Source organism: Pipistrellus kuhlii, unplaced genomic scaffold (assembly GCF_014108245.1).
Source record: "Pipistrellus kuhlii isolate mPipKuh1 unplaced genomic scaffold, mPipKuh1.p scaffold_m20_p_1, whole genome shotgun sequence".
In the NCBI taxonomy this organism is placed as follows: domain Eukaryota; kingdom Metazoa; phylum Chordata; class Mammalia; order Chiroptera; family Vespertilionidae; genus Pipistrellus; species Pipistrellus kuhlii.
In genome coordinates this window covers 62748519-62760902 of record NW_023425404.1, presented here as the reverse complement: position 1 = coordinate 62760902, position 12384 = coordinate 62748519, and the positions used below count along the sequence as shown (strand labels likewise).

Here is a 12384-nt window from a genome sequence, read left to right as displayed (position 1 = left end):
CCTTTCTGCAGCGCTTGGCTTCTATCTACACTGTCTAGATATGCAAATTAACCCGCCATCTTGGTGGGTTAATTTGCATACTCACCCTGATTGGCTGGTGGGCATGTCTTGGGCGTAGTGAAGGTGCGGTCAATTTGTATATTACCCTTTTATTAGGTGGAATAGGTACTTATTTATTGACATTTGAATTCTGTATGCCTACATTTCTCTATTTCTTCTCATTGGAGCAGTCCCTTTAGCATTCTTATAATGCTGGCTTTGTGGTGATGTACTCTTTTAGCCTTTTTTTTTTTTTTTTTTTTTTTTTTTTTTTTTTTTTTTTTTTTTTTTTTTTTTTTTTTTTTTTTTTTTTTTTTTTTTTTTTTTTTGGTATGGGAAGCTCTTTATTTACCATCTATTTTGAATATTTTGAATCGTAGCCTTGCTGGACATAGTAATCTTGGTTTCAGATCTTGTGTTCTTTATTTGTTGTTTTTTGGTTAATCTGCACCCAAGGATATTTTCTTATTTATTTATTTATTTATTTGTTTGTTTGTTTACTAGAGGCCTGGTGCACAAAATTTGTACAGGGGAGTATGTGTCTCTCAGCCCAGCCTGCACCCTCCCCAATCTGGGACCGTTCGAGGGTTGTCCTACTGCTCAGTAGGATCAGGACTAAATGGGCAGTTGGACATCCCTCTCACAATCCAGGACTGCTGGCTCAAACTGCTTGCCTGCCTGTCTTCCTGATTGCCCCTAACCGCTTCTGCCTGCCAGCCTGATCACCCCCTAACCACTCCCCTGACAGCCTAATTGGTGCCTAACTGCTCACTTGCAGGCCTGGTCACCCCTAACTGCCCTTCCCTGCAGGCTTGATGGCCCCAAACTGCCCTCCTTTTCAGGCCTGGTTCCTCCCAACTGCCCTCCCCTGCTGGCTATCTTGTGGTGGCCATCTTGTGTCCACATGGGGCAGGATCTTTGACCATATGGGGGCAGCCATTTTGTGTGTTGGAATGATGGTCAATATGCACATTACTCTTTTATTAGGTGGGATTACTGACAATCTATAAGCATCTTTTTTTGTTTTGTTCTTAGGTTATTTATTTTTTATTTTTTATTTATTTTTATTGATTATGGCCTCACATAATTGTCCTCATTCCCCCATTCCCATCCCAAACACCTCCCTAGATATGCGCCCCCCCCCCCAACCCCCGTTGCCCATGGCCACTGGCTAGGCCCATATGTCCTTTGGTTGATCTCTTCCCCTTACCCCCATCCTCCCTTACTTTCCCTCTGAGGTTTGAGAGTCTGATCACTGGTTCTCTTTCTCTGCATCTGTTTGTGTTGTTCATTATTTCCTCTAGATGTGTGAGATCATGTGATCCAAGAAATGCCCTTGTAAGAACCTAAACTGCAACAAGCCATAATGGCTGTGCTGAGAGGCAAATGAATCAGTCTGTAGTGAGTTCCTTTCTGGGCCAACAGTTCTTTTTTTTTGGGGGGGGGCAATAGTTCTTTTGAGTCCCAATTTCAATGCCAGATAGTTCCTTATGTATACATATCAGCCATGATATTTCAGATCTGGTTGGTGGACAAATGGTGGAAATGCAGGTTTTCCACACTTTTGCTTAAATCTTCTGGTCTACAGAGCTCATTTTCCAGCTTTGCAAGACATGACTTGACTATCTTGGCTATCCACTTCATTAATTTCTCCATACATATACTAGTAATATTTCTGAAGTGTATTATAAATATATTCTTGTTGAGGATATTTTTTACCAATTTTGAAAGGCTTTCTGCCTTGCCTTGGCTGAAGGGATGTGTAGGATGGTGTAGAGAATATGGAATGCTAAGCTTATAATTACAACTTAAAGATTAAGAAGCTCAGATAAAGGCTAGGGTCAGAAACATTAAGACATAGCAGACGTGTTAGTGGTATACTGAGTTTTTTGTACTCTGACAACATTTCATAAGTCACTTATGATATATGTAAGAAAGCCCTATAGATTTGAGTACAAGGTAAAAAACTGTCTGGGAGGGGATAGCTCATGGAGATCAAGACAGGAGCTGCATTTGCAGAGAAAAAGAGGCAATTTTCCCCTTTCCTCAGGTCCAACTCTTTATATATATATATATATATATATATATATATATATATATATATATATATTGATTTCAGAGAGGAAGGGAGAGGAAGAGAGAGATAGAAACATCAATGATGAGAGAGAAACATTGATCGGCTGCCTCCAGGATGGAGCCCGCAACCCAAGCATGTGTCCTGAGTAGGAATTGAACCATGACTTCCTGGTTCATAGGTCAACATTCAACCACTGAGCCATGCGGGTTAGTCCAGCTCATCTTTTTAAGAGGAGTTTGTTCATTTTCTCATTAAATACTTGTTTCACTTGTTTGTTCCTCAGGGTGTAGATGAAGGGGTTAAACATAGGGGTCACCACTGTGTTGAGCAAGGCCACAGCCTTGTTCCTGTCCTTCCCCTGGTCACCCTTACCCATCCGGATATACATGAAGATGCAGCTGCCATAGAACAGAGACACAACCATGATGTGGGAGGAACAGGTTGAGAAGGCTTTCTGCCTCTCCTTGGCTGAGGGGATGCGTAGGATAGTGCAGAGGATGTGGCCATAGCAGGTGGCCGTCACAGACAAAGTGCCTAGTAAGCTGAAGTTGGCCACAATAAAACCCAGAAGCTCTATCAGACTTGTATCTGCACATATGAGTTCCAGGAGTGGAAAGTTGTCACAGAAGAAATGGTTAATGATATTGGGGCCACAAAATGGCTGCTGAAATACTATGAAAGTTGGAATGATGATGAGGATAAATCCTGTCATCCATGAACAAAGAACTAGATGGACACAGACCCTTTTGCTCATGATGGTGGCATAACGCAAGGGATTACATATGGCCACATACCTGTCAAAGGACATCACTGCCAGTAGAAAGAACTCTGTTGTGCCCAGGAAGAAATACAGGAAGCTCTGTATGAAACAGCCTAGTAGGGAGATGGTCTTGTATCCAGTCAGGATGTTGGCCAGCATTTTGGGGAAGATGACTGAGGTAAAACAGATCTCCAGGATAGCGAAGTTACGAAGGAAATAGTACATGGGAGTGTGGAGGCGCTTGTCCATGAGGGTCATGACCACGATGAGGAGATTCCCCAGTAGAGTGAGGAGGTAGGTTAGGAGGAGGCCCAGGAAGATGAGCATCTGCAGCTCACAGGCATCTGAGAGCCCCAGGAGGACAAACTCAGTGACACTGGTGTGGTTTCCCATGGCTCCTCTGACCTCTGCTGGGATGGCCAATCAGAGGTGTGCAGCATTAGGAGCTGTGATGATCTGGGGAATCTGAGGCCACCTGAAACTGAAAGGAAAGAGGAATGAGTGTCATACTTTGAATAGAAGGAATCCTTTATCTATTTGAAGGACATATCTTTCCACCACTGGCCACCAGGCTTGTTTTGTAGAGACCCTGTCTTATGTTTGGTTCTTGGTGTGTCTGCGAGTTAGAAGAGAAAGTGGTTACCTGCAGGATGACCTAAGTAACACCTCAAACCAAAAATTATCCTTGCTTACTTTTCTTAACCAAATTTCTATCACTGATTCTTCAATGAATTCCTTTGCATTAACATTATAACCTATTTTCAACATTAAAATTTTTTATTTTATTTTTTATTCAATATTACTTTTATCTTTATTCCAATACTGGATTTTCATTCATGAGTAGTTCATATTTGAGGTGATAACTTTTCTGCTTTACTTAGTCATTCATGGTACAAATCCATATCCATGGATAAACTGATTTAGAATGTGTAGACATTCTATTGCTGTTTCAAGATTACCTGAATCTCTGATGCTTTTCATTAGTATTTGCATTAATACAAAGGAAAGAGAAAATCTGTGAAAGAAAAACACAACTCTCACAAACAAAAATATTCAAGAAATATATTATAAATAAAAGTTCTTTAGGGGGAGCTTAGATTCAAGGTTCTTAATGATGTTCCAAAAGATATATCCAAATTCTCCTCTCATTACATCTTCCAATGAGCTCTAGATAAAATAGACTCTGTGATTTTTTTACTATTTATGCATTTCATGCATTTGTACTTTTGCATGTGGCATTCATCCCATGTTTGGAATCATCAGCCATTCAAATCTTATTTATCCTTTAAGTCCCTCCCCCATACATGCTGTTGTGTATTTTTGTTTTTTTTCCAATGGAGACTTTTCTTTTGAATGAATGATTCTTTCCTCTGTATCCCTCACAATGTTATTATATCTCATTAATTTTCATTGTGTTTTGTTTTTCATTTCTTAATGGGTCAAAAACTTATTTATTAATCTTTGCATTTTATATAGCCCTTAGAACAAGTTACTTGAAACAATCAGATTTAATAAACACTTACAAATGAGTGAATAAAACAAATGAGTAAGAGACAGACTTGGTGGTGTTTGACATACAAGAGACGGAGGACATACCACTTATGTAATATTTCCTAGGGGATAGCAACTTTGCAGAATCATACATCTTACATTGACTTATCTGAAGAGAGTTTGCTTTTCTTTATAAAGAGGTGGAAATGTCTCCCCACAAACATTCTTAAGGGATACTCTCCATTTTTGAGATGGCCTAGAGTTTGAGTCAGTAAGTAGACAGTAGTCTGATTGGGTCTGCTAGACTGCCCCTAGCAGCAAAGACTCTGAAAACCCTTTAAAAGATCTCTCTTCTAAAGTCAGCATCCTTGGTGCTCACTTTGGCACCATATTTACTAAAATTGGAATGATGCAGAGATTAGCAAGTCCCAGATTGTGAGAGGGATGTCCGACTCCTAGTTTAGGACCAATCCCACAGGGAGAGTCAGACATCCCCCGAGAGGTCCCAGATTGGTGAGGGTGCAGTTTGGGCTGAGAGACATCCCCCTGTCCAGTGCACAAATTTCATGCACCGGGCCTCTAGTTATTAATAGGTCAACAAACATGTGAAGGCGAGGGCATGGAGAAAAGAGAATCCTGTGCCCTGTTGGTGGGAGTGCAGGTTGGTGCAGCCACTGTGGAAAACAATATGGGGTTACCTCAGAATGGGTTACCTTAGAGATGGAAATTGCCTTTTGACCCAGAGATTCCACTTCTGGAAATACATCTGAAAAAACCCCAAAAACTAATTAGAAAGAATATATGCACTCCTATGTTCATTGCAGCATTATTTATAATAGCTAAGATTTAAAAGTAGCCCAAGTGCCCACAAGTAGAGAAATTGACAATAAAACTGTGGTACATTTATGCAATGAAAAACTACTAGGCTATAACTATAAAAAAGAAGGAAATTTTACTTTTTGTGATAGATTGATGGACCTGGAGAGTGTTATGTTAACTGAAATAAACCAATCAGAGAAAGATAAATACTATGTGATTTTACTTTTAGGTGAAAGTTAATGAACAAAATAAACTAACAAACAAAATAGAAATAGACTCATGGATACTGACAGCTGTCAGAGGGGAGGGTGTTGGGGGCTAAATGATCAAGGTGAAGGGATTAAGAAAAAAAACAACTCAGACAGACAATGGTATGGTGATTACTAGAGAGAAAGGGTGGAGGAGGGAGGTAGAAGAAGGCAGAGGGGGAATAACTGGGGATTAGAACTAGACTTGACTTGTGGTGGTGGTCACACAATACAATATATAGATGATGTGTTATAGAATTGTACACCTGTAATCTATATAATTTTATTAACCCATGTTGCTCCAATAAATTCAATAAGAAAGTTAGCATCCTTGGAAGTTCCTGTCCTTAAGTAATATCAACTACTATTGTAATTACCAGCAATAATTATTTTCCAGCCTCTAGAAAATAAGATTGGGACCCAATTTAGGTACTTGAGATGAAGAAAATATTAGGGAATAGGGATAGGGAGGAAAAAATTCTAAACTGTATATCCCTTGGTTTGCCTTTTTTTTTTTTTTTTGCACTATTCAAAGTGATTTTATAAACTACCATTATACCTAATATTTGTTGATAGTTATTAAAGAACATAAAATAGTCAATCAGCTTCTGAAGATATAACTATTTGCCACTGGTTAATTCTAGGCTCAATGTTGTCTAGATTTATTAGCGATTTGAAAAGGAAGTCTCTGCAGCTTACTAGTGATCATTTGATTCAAAGGTGAGCCCAGGTAGCCAAAAGATGTATCCAGCTCTTTTCAGAACAGAAGCAGGATCCACCAACAAGATCACACTCAGAAACATCATCAGGATCTAGTAGGATGAGTATTATTTAAGTAAAGTCCTGGGTAGGACACACTGAGAGGAAGATGGAAATAGAGACTAAGATGAAGAGTTGGATATGAGTGGGAGGAGAGGAAAAATGCTCTGGGTCATGTTGAATCATGAGCTAAGCACAGATAAATTGTGAAAATACATTGTGACCACCCTGGCTAGTGAGACTCAGTTGGTTAGATCATCATCTGTGCACTGAAGAGTCTCAGGTTTGATACCAGTCAGGGCACATACCCGGATTGCAGGTTCAACCCCAGAGTGGGGTGTGTACAGGAGGCAGCTGATGGATGTTTCTCTATCACATCAATGTTTCTCTCCCTTTCCCTCCCTCTCTCTCTAGAATTGATGAAAATAATGTCCTTGAGTGCAGATTAAAAAAAAAAAAAAAAAAAAAAAAGACATCGTGACCAGCCCAAGTATATAGCACATAGGGCTGCTAATAAACTTTATTTATTTATTTAAAACCAGAGGGCAACAGCTCAGGGCCTTTCAGATACAAAAGGAAGAAAGCCATTTCATGAATCCCAGGCATTTTCTCTTCATCCTACATACTTGATGAATGAAAGGAGAGACTTGCTTGACAACCTGACAGCCTGGACATGGATGCACCATCCACAGACCATTCATTGTTTTAAGGGTCTGTCATGTAGTGCCCAGTGGGAAAGTGGGAGGTTTGTTCTACCATGGCTGGAACTTTATGGTCTTCTGGATTGTTGTAGTACACTTAGAAGGAGGGTGAGATCTTCTCCTTTTAAGAAGGACCAAACATAACAAAACAAAACTCAAAGTTTTTGAGTTTGGGGTTTCTTAAGGTGACAGTTACACAGAGAACAAGGTAGAACAGGCATTAACTTAATGGCTCTGACCAGATAAACTTTGACTTGCCTAGCATTGACCTGGATGGTGGGGCTAAAGTTGACAAATGAGACTAGTGTGTGCACTCAATGTGCCACATTTTATAAAGGAATATAAAAAATGAGTGCCAGCATGACCTCACTCATTTATGGATAATAAAGAACATTATAAACTGATGAACCAAAATATAAATATAGAGACAGTAAAGCAACAAGCAGACTGTCAAATTACAGCAGGGAGGGTAGGGAGATCTGGGGGAGATAATAACAATAGATCAACCGAAGGATTTGTATACATGCATATAAGGACAACCAATGGACACAAAACTCTGGGGAGGGAGGGTATGTATGGGGGGGCAATGTTAAAATATGTACACAGATAATAATTTAATAAAAAAATGTAAAAAAAAAAATGAGTGCCTGGAGGAGGAGGGTTTGAGAAAGCCGGTACTGCTCTGCCATCCCCAGCAGTGCCAAGGTGGAGATTACCCCACACATCCATAGTCAGGTGCCTAGCAGCCCTCTGGGGAAGTCCCAGTCAGCCATCCCAAACACACTACTCACAGGATTGAAGATGATACCTGGTCCTCAGGGGTATTTCTTGAGGTTGTATGTTGTCTTTGGGCTCTAAAAGCAGATCTTATGCTGTTGGTTTGAGGGCTCCTTTTCTCATGAATTTATGGCATTCTCTAAGGACACCTTTTCTTTTCCAAAGTGTCCTGAATGGCCAGCTGTCTTCCTTGGTTAGGAGAATGGTTTCATTGGACTTTGTCATCATTCAGTTTACAGGATCAGATGAATGCAAAAATGTTTCAAAATCTTCCATTTTCAGCAAGCTCATCTTGGGAGCCACCTTGGAAAAGTACAGTTATTTGGTGAAATCCTCCTTCATCCTTCCCTTAGGTCATGCTGGCACTCATTTTTTATATTCCTTTATAAAATGTGGTGATTTTAATGATTCAAAAACATTCATTACACCCTCACATTGGCCCAGTCTCAGTGAGATGGTATTTCTTCTGTGGGCAACGGGGACCCTAGGAGACAGTGGGTGAACTTCTTCTGAAATAAACACATCCCTTTGTGGAGGTGACATCAGGGCTGAAAGATTTTGGTTGCAGCTTTGTTTTCTTAAGGGATCTACTCTTCTCTCAAGTTTGATGGGGTTTCCGATCCCCAGAGAATTAGTATAATGAGCCTCAGTCAGCCTCTTCCCAAATCTCTTGGCTGTTACTTACTATAACTTTGCAATCAAAAGTTTTTGTTGTTTGTTCAGATCAAGAATAACAGTTACTGTTAGAGTAATAAATCTAATTATGTCTCTGAAATAGGGGACTCTGTCTAATATTAGGCAGTCCTATTGTTATAAGAACGTACGGGACCATCAACAAGTAGTATAGAACCTTGGCTAATATTATGCTGCCCCTCTTCAATGGAGCTTGGAGATGGTAAAATACAGGGTCCTGGGGGAAGGGACAAAAGGAAAGATAATGGAAAAGTGAGGATTTAATTTCCCCGCAGCTTTATTGAGGTATAATTGACAAATAAAATGGTATATATTTAAAGTGTACAATGTGATGTGATACATGCACACACACACACACACACAGAGTAAAATGATTACTACAATGAAGTTAATTTAATACATCCATCACCTCACACAGTTACCATTCATGTATGTGTGTATGTGTCTTAAAATGTCTTTTTGTCACTTTAAAAATTCTAACATACAGGGAAGCCTTCATTTGGAAGTAATATGTCCTAAATTGGGCAAAATGCTTTGTGAACCACTTGCTTGCTTTAAGATTATGAAAATGCTTTAGCACTCTGGCAATTCCTCAAAAAATTAAGAGTAGAGCTACCATATGACATAGCAATTCCTCTCCTGGGTGTATACACGAAAAAATTGAAATCATGTATTTGCAAAAATATATGCACCCCTATGTTCATTTCAGTATTATTCATAATGGCCAAGACATGGAAACAACCAAAGTGTCCTGCGATAGAGGACTGGATAAAAAAGATGTGGTACATTGCCTGGGTTCTTGTCCAAGTCTTATAAAGGGTTCAGTATTCTGGAGAAAGGGGCTGCACATAGATGATTAAAGAGTCTGGAGATGAAAGATAATTTTGAAAGACATTGAGGGTCAGAGGATCTTCAGCTGAAGGAGCTAAAGACTCCTACCTTGACCAAGGACCCGTGCTTTTATTCAACACAATCTGTCCTAAGGCAAGGTGGAAATATACACTTTAAAGGGAAGGTATCAAAGGGTACAGAAGCATTGTCAATTTGGGGAATAGCCTACAGCTGTTCAGGTGTTTGGCCAACAGTAGGCAATAAAATGCTCTGAGTTGTCTGGCAGCAGATAATCCTATTCAGGTTTGGGGGAAGTGCTGTTTAGCCTTTTCCAACTGGTGAACTACATATGTGGCTTACCCTTGTTGAGCCGCCCAAGCTTCACCGACCTTTTGGTAAAACTCTTGTAATTATTACATGCTGGAATTGGTTCCCGGCAGTACATATACACTACTCAGACATAAGAAAGGATGAAATAGGTCATTTGCAGCAACGTGGATGGACCTTGAGAACATTATGCTAAATGAAATAAGTCAGTCAGAAAAAGCTAAGAACTATATAATTTCACTCATATGTAGGATATAAAACTGAAACTCATGAAGACAAACAGCAGTATGATGGTTGCCAGAGGGAAGGGGGTGGGAGGATAAGGAAGTCCTAATATACGGTGAAGGAGAAGATTTGACTTTGGATGGTGGGCACATGGTACAATATACAGATCTTATAACATAGAAACCCACACCTGAACCTTTGTGTTTATGTTGACCAATGTTACCCCAATCAATTTAATAAATAAAAATATTAAAAACAACAAAAAAAAATGGATTGTAACTTACACTGAAGTGTTAGCAACTATTGTATTTGCTTTTGTTTTATCACCATTTATCATCTGTTGTGATGAAATCAATGTAAGCTTCCTTATCAAGGTTTGTAAGGTCTATCCTTTGCAATTGGAAAAGTTACTGATTTTTATTTTATTTATTTTTAAATTTAAATTCTTTATTGTTTAAAGTATTACATATTTCTCCTCCCTGTTCCCTCTTCCCCACTGACCTCTCCTGGCTGCTTCCACCCCCCCAGCATATGTCCTCATCCCCCTACTGTCTGTGTCCATTGATTATGCTCATATGCATGCATACAAGTCCTTTGGTTGATCTCTTCCCTGCCCCTGCTCACCCTCCCATGCCTTCCCTCTGAGGTTTTATGGTCTGTTCAATACTTCTTTGTCTCTGGATCTATTTTTGTTCATCAGTTTATGTTGTTTATTATATTTCACAAATGAATGAGATCATGTGATATTTATATTTATCTGACTGGCTTATTTTGATTAGCATAATGCTCTCCAGGTCTATCCATGAGGTTGAGAATGGTAAGAGTTCTTCCTTTTTCACAGCAGCGTAGTATTCCATGGTGTAGATGTACCACAGCTTTCTAATTCACTCATCTGCTGATGGGCACTTAGGCTGAGCCAAAATCTTAACTATTATAAATTGTGCTGCTATGAACATAGGGATACATATATCCTTTCTGACTGGTGTTTCTGATTTCTTGGAATATATTCCTAGAATTGGAATCACTGGGTCAAATGGGAATTCCATTTTTAATTTTTTTGAGGAAACTCCATACTGTTTTCCACAATGGCTGTACCAGTTTGCATTCCTACCAGCAGTACACGAGGGCTCCTATTTCTTCACATCCTCACCAGCACTTTCGTTTGTTGATGATAGTCATTTAGAGAGGTGTGTGATGGCCTCATTGTCATTTTGATTTTCATATTTTGGATGATTAGTTACTTTGAGCATGTTTTCATATGTCTCTTGGTCTTCTATATGTCCACTTTCTAAAAGTGTCTATTTAGGTCCTTTGCCCATTTTTTGATTAGTTTATCTTCCTTTTGTTAAGTTGTATGAGTTCCCTATAAATTTTAGAGATTAAATCCTTACCAGATATAACATTGGCAAATATGTTCTCCCATGCAGTGATTTTTAGACATTATGAAATTTAGCAGCAGTTAACTTTGCCTTCCCAAAGTGATTTGAAATGAGCATCCCAGACGTTGGGATTGTGCTTTGTTGTCAGCTGTGATGATTTAGATCCTCCTTTTCCTTGACTCAGAAATCGATGTCACAGCTGTACTATTTCCTGGGCAAATGATGTTCTTTTTATCTGCCTTTAGCTATGAAACTGTGTTCTTATCACTGGATTAAAGGACATCTTTGTATCTGAACACTGTGATTTGAGGGTGATGTCAAACACATTTTGACTCACATAAATATTCAGTTATGCCAAGAATAACAAATAGAATATTGTGACTTGTTTCAATTAGGAGAAACCTGGAATAAAAATTTTAAAAATGTATTAAAATAACATTTTTGTTTCCTTTTTGCTGCAAAATAACTTATGTTCCTCATAGGACATTTTAGAAAATTCAAGCAAAATGAGAAAAATAAAAAATCACCTGGATGCAATAATTATTCACATTTTGGAATAAGAATTTATGCATACAAATAATTGTATACACTACATTTTTTTTTAAAAGATCATGGTATAAATGTTATTTATCATTTGGATTTTTTTAAATTAAAAAAATTAGCCAGGACCGGTTTGGCTCAATGGATAGAGCGTCGGCTTGGGGACTGAAGGGTCCCGGGTTCGATTCCGGTCAAGGGCATGTACCTTGGTTGTGGGCATATCCCCAGTAGGGGGTGTGCAAGAGGCAGCTGATCAATGACTCTCTTTCATTGATGTTTCTAACTCTCTATCTCTCTCCTTTCCTTTCTGTACAAAATCAAAAAAATATATTAAAAAAAATTAACATAGTTTGGAGACCTTTTCATGTCAGTAATACATAAAATCAATTTAAATTATTTAATCAGTCTGCTATCTGTCTGGGTATTTTTTAAGGATGTTTATTAATTTTTTTAAATATGCTTTTATTGATTTCAGATAGAAAGAGAGAGGGAGAGAGAGATAGAAACATCAATGATAAGAGAGAATCATTGATCAGCTGTCTCCTACATACCCTCTACTGGGGATCAAGCTTACAACCTGGCATGTGCCCTGACCAGGAATTAAACTGTTACCTCCTGGTTCATAGGGCAATGCTCAACCACTGAGATACACCTGCCTGGACTGCCTGGCTTTTTTTTATTGATCTTTTTTTTTTTTTTTAGAGAGAGGAAGAAAGAG

General features: G+C 38.8%; 1 protein-coding gene across 1 annotated transcript; it reads right to left on the bottom strand.

Moving 5' to 3' along the window:
* Window positions 1-2242: 2242 nt before the first annotated feature.
* On the bottom strand, window positions 2243-3272 carry LOC118704412 (olfactory receptor 49). Its single transcript, XM_036412115.2, has one exon. The coding sequence runs from the start codon at window positions 3267-3269 to the stop codon at window positions 2334-2336; it is 936 nt and encodes a 311-aa protein (XP_036268008.1). The 5' UTR covers window positions 3270-3272; the 3' UTR covers window positions 2243-2333.
* Between the last annotated feature and the right edge of the window lie 9112 nt (window positions 3273-12384).